We start from the raw sequence: 7,013 nt of genomic DNA, 5'->3' as shown, positions 1-7,013 counted from the left end.
GTAGACCAGGCTGGCCTCGAACTCACAGAGATCCGCCTGCCTCTGCCTCCCGAGTGCTGGGATTAAAGGCGTGCGCCACCACCGCCCGGCCAGGAGGATCACTTTTGAGGCCCCCCATACTATATATCAAGACACAAGGAGTCAGTGGGCTGTCTTCCCAGTGATGGGAATTCATGGTTCCTAGGCATAGGGGCAATCCCTGCCTCTACCCAATAGCCAGCCTGACCCACATGCCTCCTCCCCATGGGATTGGCCCTCACTTTGGTTCTTTTTCTATGTTAAAGGGCTGATGGGGAGGAGGGGTAGACTGGAGGTCACTGTCTTTGTGGGGTTTCCTTCTATTTAAATCAAGTGCAGGGCCTGCACATTTAAGAGATGCGGGGGGAAGTGGGAAGCTAGTTCTGATAGTCAGAGTGAACACGCCTCCAGCTCTTGGCCATGGGGGACTGAGCCCATGAGTGCTCCCTCTGCTCGGCACCCTCCCAATTCCTCCACCTCCCCTCCTCCCTCATCGTCCATTCCTGCCCCCCTATTTAGGCCTAAACGGTGCCTTCCCTAGCACGCCTAGTAAGCAGGTGCTGTGGGGGCGTGGCCTGTGCTCGGGGGTGGGGGTGGGGGGGCAGGGTGCACAGCGGGAGTGGGCGGGGCCTGCACGCAGGCAGGGCCAGCGGCTGGTGAGGGCGGAGCGCGAACCAGGCAGGTTTGAATCCTCAGTGACGGCAGCCCTGCTGGGGCTGCGGAGGATATGAGTCAGCATTGACAGTGGCTACGGCAGATCCCGGCAGGTCTCGCGTCAGCGCGGCACCAAGTTGTGGGTCCTCATTTTCAGCGCTTTGGAACCGAGGTGTGAGTCCCTTACTCCGGTGCGTGTCCTCCAGGGGACTTCTGTCCTACACTCAAATCCTCCCTGGTGGTGTCCCCCCCCCCCCGCCTTGACTGGCATCTCCCTTGAGATCGTCCTGGTCGGCCAGTGTACCCCCAGGTGAAGAACCCCTGGTAGTTTTCCTTCTGAGTGCATTCCTCCGTCTTGGTGTGCAGTCCTTCAGGCCGGTACCTTTCAAAATGCATGTCCCTCCAGGTGCATGTTTCCCGGAAGCCATGTACCTCTTTCGCAGTGAGATCATGGGACTGCAGAAGGAGGTTAACTTACATGCCTACTCTTACAAACTTGCTTTTCTTGGTGCTGCTTATCCAGGGCCCTATTGCCCTCAAGGTGGCCATCCTGCATCCTGTCCCTAGAGTCAGGTCCCCCCAGTTCCTCCTAACTTTCCCAGTTAAGAGTGGAGGTATGCTGGTGGCTTGGTGCCCCTCTGTTCTCTAGCAGCAGATAGGGAAGACACCATCCTGTCTTGCCCTTAACTCCTTCCTGCAGTCTGTGTGGTTTGTCCCTTCATGTATCCCTGACCCTAGAGGACTATGGCACCTTTTGAATGTGCTGTGTCACATTGGGAACTGGTGTGCCTGGGTAAGGTCTAGGTGGCTTCAGGTCATTTGGTGGAGCCAGTTCTGAGCCAGGCTTGGCCCTCAAGCACTTATAGTTTGTGAAAGGAGGCTCCTCACCTAGATTTCCAAGGTGGTTCTTGAGGTATGATTCAGAAGTCCTGGGTCTGATCATCAGGACCATGAAGGTTAGTGAGGTTGGAGACAAGAACCTGGTGGGCTAGGGTGTAGGGTGGGTTCCTGAACAGCAATCAGAAGAGTTGGGGAGCCCCTGGGCCAGAAATAGGGCTGACAGGGCCCAGAGGCTCCCCAGATAACCCTTTTAACTGAAACCTTGCTGGGCTCCAGTACAGTGGCTCACACCCTGTGCTAGGCTTCTTTTGGGGATTAATTGCAGTATGGTTCTTCTATCCCAGCTTGGCCCCTCTGCTGTGTAGTCAAGGCTGCCACTGCACCTTGGACTCCTGTGCTGAGCCACAGAGAACATGCTCAGATTGAGTCATCCAGGGAAGACAGGTTCCCACTTTCATGCCTTTCTTTGTTCCTTAGTTCTTCAAATTGAGGTTTTGCAATTATTCCAGGGGCACAAGAGCAGTGAAATTGTCCTTCACTTAATTCTCCAGGTTTTAGGTGCAGAGGCTGTCAGTCCAGGCTGTCACCTCCCTGCTCCAGATCAGGTGTAAAGGATGGGGTGGAGCCTCTGCACTGGGCACAACAGAGGCAGGAGAGGGCAGGTTGCCGTGTGGATGGATGGGAACATATCCTCAGTCTGCCTACTTCTGCCAGCTCTATCCAGATGTACTGGTTCAGCACACAGGGTTTGGAGGCTGATGAGATCTGGACTAGTGGACTATGAAGAAGGGTGTGACACGGTAGAGAGAGAGCTGTGCTTAGCTTGCTGTCACTGGAGAAGGGACCCTGAAGCATGCCTACTCTTGGGAGACACCTCTTCTCCCCCAAAGACAGAGATGAAACTGGGGATGGCATGTGGTGCTGGGGAAAGAAAGGGAGCAGGTAGTGTTGTGAGGTATCCACCAGAGAAGAGTTTAAGTCAGTAGAAAGTCCTTTATTTATTTATCTATCTATTTATTTATTTTCTGGAGACAGGGTGTCTGTAGCTTTGGAGCCTGTCCTGGAACTCACTCTATACACCAGGCTGGCCTCGAACTTACGTAGTTCTGCCTGCCTCTGCCTCCCGAGTGCTGGGATTAAAGGCGTGCACCACCACTGCCTGGCCAATAGAAAGTCTTTCTTGGCCAGCTGGAACTACACTGGGTGTTCAGGATCCAGTGCAGTCCCGAGCCTTTCTCAGGGTGAGCTTTTGAGCACAAAATATTCATCCTGAGTTGGCACACCTGGGTTGGTTGACACACCTAGGTTACACCTTAGTTTGGAGAACTAAGGAGCAGGAACAGTTAGCCAGAAGCAAAACTATAGAGCCCAGAAAGCAAAAGTGAAAACTTTGCCAGAACTACAGAAGCAACTCTGATGGGTTAGGTATCTGTTTTCATTTTGCTGCCTACATGCTGAGTTTTAAGCCCTGAATGGTACTCTGTCACGGTGTCAGCTGTGCTTCTAGAGTTTTATCCTGACCTGCTACAGAGAGGTTTCCTTACAGCCTGTGTGCTGTCACCCTTTTAGAGAGGCCCTTTATATGCCCAGGCAGTGGTGGTGCACACCTTTAATCCTAGCACTTGGGAAGCAGAGGCAGGTGGATCTCTGTGAGTTTGAGACCAGTGTGGTCTATAGAGCAAGTTCCAGGACAGCTCGGCTGCTACACAAAGAAACCCTATCAAAAAAAAGAGTGGGGGGAGGGGAAGGCCCTTTATAACCAGCAAGGGAAGACCAGGGCCTTCAGGGAAAGTTTATGTGACCTGTGGCATCTTTTTATTTGTTTATTTTTGAGACTAGGCTAGTTTTACAGCATAGCCCAGACTGGTCTGGACCTCACAATTCTCTCTGCCTTTGCATCCCAGGTGCTGGGATTGCAGGCATATGCCACCACACCCAGTATATATATTATCTTGAAGCTGAAGTCAGAGTTCTTGGGAACTGGGGGGCCTTAGTCAGCAGTGGGGACAGGACTGAACCACACAGCATAGACTGCACCAATGTACTGGGAGGAGTGGGTGAGAGAGGCAGTAGAGCTAAAGGTTCATTGCTTCTCAGAGAAAGACTTGGAAGAGCAGGACCTTGGATTGACAGGTGAGAGTGCTGGCTGAGCTCAGTGGCTCCTTTAACTTCCTGCATGTTCAGGTTTGACAGTGCCTGTATTGAGAATGCGACACCACTCACAGGCATACTCCTGCAACCAGCTCCTGTCTCTCCTCCCTCCAAGGGCTATGCAGGCTATGGACACAGATTGCTATCTTCTCCACTAAGTGGTCCCTGAATGGCAGCCCTGTTCTGGCTGTGGGGGTGGAGGCATGTCCTAGTCTCATCCTGCTCCTGACGTTCACTATGTAGACCAAATGGCCTCAAACTGTGATTCTCTTGCCTTAGCATTTGTAGTACTAGAATTATAGGGTTCTGCCATACCAGCAACCTCTGCTCCTGACAGGGAGGCAGTTTCTGGGGTGAGTGTGGGGGTCCTCAAGGTGTCAGAGTTCATTATCTTAGTGTGTTCAGCCTACACAGCCTCAGAACCATTTGCCTGTTGGAATTAACCTCCTGTAAAATTTTTAATAGTTAAATGTAGTTTCTTGGTCAAATTTTAACAAATGGTTAGAAGTAAAAGGAGACACAACTGAGCACATCTGATACATTCCTGTATAATCCCAGCACTTGGGAGGTGTAAGGCAAGAGGATCAGAAGTTCAGGTTGCCCTTGGCTGCATTGAGTTGAGGCCAGTCATGAGCTACATGATTTCCAAAAAGCAAAGAAAATGAAACAGCCATACCCACAAAGTAGGACGTTTGTGGACCAGAGCTGTGTGTCTCACTGCAGCAAGGGCTGTTCAGATGAAATACCCCTCCCTGGCTGTGGAGGAGAAAGCAGCCCTGTTGACCAGTAGAGGCTGGCAGGGGCTGCTTTGCTCTAGCTAGGTGGGTGTTAGGGATCAGGGATTCCTTCTGAGAGGTTTTGTGTTTATGCTGGGTGAGAGGTGAGTGGGTAACACCAGGTTTATCTTGCAGGTTCGGCCTTAGATCTTCACCTTAGTGACATAAATATCGCGTCCTTAGATAAAGACTTGGAAGAGCAGGACCTTGGATTGACAGGTGAGCTCAGTGGCTCCTTTATCTTCGTGCATGTTGCCTGGCTTACTGTAGGGGTTGAGGGGAGCCATCTGCTGGGATCCTCTTCTTGCCTCTGCTACCTGCCTGTGTGACTCGGTTTCCTGCTGCTTCTTCAGTTTACCTCTGTTGTGACAAAGCAGCCCTTTAGACGTGGCTGGGGCCTCTCATGAGGAAACACAAGAAATTATTCTTACAGCTGTATGGCATAGAGAGGTTCCTATTATTACATCATTTTCTTCATCCTGAAAGTTATTTTCTGTTTCAAAAAAAGTCTACGCATCTTCGAGCCCTGGTGGCTCTGTGAGGGCCCTGCTAGTGGTGGGTTCCTGACTCTGCCGGGACCACTACCAGTGCTGTCCTGAGTTGGCGGCGCCTGACAGCTGCATCCCTGTGGGTGGTATTGCTTGCTGGCCTGGTTCCTCTGGTATCTTCTGAGGTGCCCTGTCCCTAGGTTTCCCTGGTGTCTAGCTGCCTAGTTACTGACCTGCAGGCTTATTGGCAAGTGGCTGTGTGGCAGAAACCCTGCCTGTCCTTGTTCACTCAGCCTCCCTCCTCCCACCAGGTCCCAGGTCGCTGGCAGGCTCAGCACCCGTCACCATTCCGGGCTCCCTGCCCCGCTCGCCATCCTTGCACTCGTCCTCATCCCTGTCCACCTCCCCACTCAGCTCGCTCTCCCAGCCCCTGTCTGGGCCACTCGTCTCCTCGGCTATGACGCCCCCCCAGCAGCCACCACCCCTCCGGTCGGAGCCGGCTACGCTGGGCTCTGCAGCCTCATCTTACAACTCTTTAGGTGCGTGCCTGGGCGTGGGTCCCTCCCCGCCGGCTCTGGGTCCTGAAACAGGCCATGTCCAATCTAGTCCTGGGTATTTCTGACTGCAGGGCTTCTCACCTCCATAGTTGTGTGTCTTCAGAGACACGACCCCCTGCAGCCTGTGTGGTGTAGATGAGTGGACAGACACGGTAGACATGTCTACCATGGGACAGCTGGTACCCACAGCTGGGCATTCTCACAGTGCTCCAGATCACAGTGTCTCACTTGCCAGCTCACTGAGGGCTCTGGGTGGGGCATACATGGAGCTACGTTGGGGTCCCCGCAGGCACTGTCTAGGATTCATTGTATGACCCAAGCTATGAGAGGGAACTGATATGTCAGGTCAGCAGGACTCTGTCTTCTGCTGTTCACATCTTCATAACGTTCTACTTAGAAATGTGCCTGTCTCCAGGTGTCCATCTTAACAGACAGCTAACATACAGGAGATGACCTCAGAACTAGAACTCTTCTGAACCTCCAGGGTCTGCTAGAGAATGAGAACTGCTGGGGTTAGGAACTCTGTTTTTTTCTGTTCACACTCTTACCTTCCTGAGCCAACTGTGCCTCATTTAGGGGAGGCAGTCTTGGAGCTGAATCTTCAGCCGTCATGAGGGTACCAAGGTGGGTGGCCAGGTGAAGGGCAGAACACCTGCAGACACCTCAGGCCTTGGGTGCAGCATGGACTGTATCATCCTTGTCTCCTAAACTCAGGTTTGAACGGCGTCCCTGGGAGCATCTGGGACTTTGTTTCTGGCAGCTTCTCTCCTAGCCCATCCCCCATTCTGAACTCTGGCCCTTCGGCTTCCTCAAGTGCAAGTCCAAACAGTGCTGAGCTGGCACGGGTCAGGCGACAGCTAGATGAAGCCAAAAGAAAGATCAGGCAGTGGGAAGAGTCTTGGCAGCAAGTGAAGCAGGTAAGCCTGTGGGAAGAAGGAGCCGGACGTGGGAGGGAAGAGAGGGCTTTGGATACACAGGCAGGGCAGCTAAGCCTGAGGAAGGCCAGGCATGGCTGCCTCCTGTATGTTGTCTTGGGTTTTAGGCCTGTGATGCCTGGCAGAGAGAGGCTCAGGAGGCCAAGGAGAGAGCCCGTGTAGCGGACAATGACCGGCAGTTGGCCCTGCAGAAGAAGGAGGAAGTGGAGGCCCAGGTAAAGCAGCTGCAGGAAGAACTAGAGGGCCTGGGTTTGTCCTCACTGCCAGGGCTACGGAGCTTGGGTGACATCAACGACATCCCTCTCCCCAAGCTGCATTCCCTGCAGAACCAGCTGCGCCTGGACCTGGAGGCTGTGGATGGGGTAAGTCCTGCTGGGCAGTTGCTGTCACTTCAGGGGAGGGCAAAGAGGACTGGCTCCTTGCCTGAACTCTGGTTGGTGCCTTTTGCATGTGTCCTGTTAACTACAGCGAAGGTCCACATACTACATGTACCTTGTCTCCAAGATAGTTTCTTGGGTTCTGGCCACTCTCAGCCATGGGATCCCACTTAGCACCCATTGTGGGTACCCAGCTGCCAGCCTTGCCTGTGGCTAG

General features: G+C 53.2%; 1 protein-coding gene across 7 annotated transcripts in view; it reads left to right on the top strand.

Moving 5' to 3' along the window:
• Positions 1–7,013, top strand: part of Unkl (unkempt family like zinc finger) — a 43,994-nt gene that overhangs the window by 33,652 nt on the left and 3,329 nt on the right. For 3 of the 7 annotated variants that reach the window (XM_026780231.1, XM_005349105.2, XM_026780230.1), the window contains exons 11-14: positions 4,575–4,658; positions 5,239–5,466; positions 6,199–6,401; positions 6,527–6,781. In XM_026780231.1, coding sequence (XP_026636032.1) covers positions 4,575–4,658; positions 5,239–5,466; positions 6,199–6,401; positions 6,527–6,781 — 770 coding nt within the window. Of the gene's footprint in view, positions 1–754; positions 847–3,389; positions 3,646–4,574; positions 4,659–5,238; positions 5,467–6,198; positions 6,402–6,526; positions 6,782–7,013 lie in introns of those variants that run through there. The other 4 variants (XM_013347303.2, XM_026780232.1, XM_026780234.1 and 1 more) reach the window with 3 other exon arrangements.

This window comes from Microtus ochrogaster, chromosome 7 (assembly GCF_000317375.1).
Source record: "Microtus ochrogaster isolate Prairie Vole_2 chromosome 7, MicOch1.0, whole genome shotgun sequence".
In the NCBI taxonomy this organism is placed as follows: Eukaryota; Metazoa; Chordata; class Mammalia; order Rodentia; family Cricetidae; genus Microtus; species Microtus ochrogaster.
Note: the sequence above shows the minus strand (reverse complement) of the source record. Positions and strands in the feature narration are given on the sequence as shown.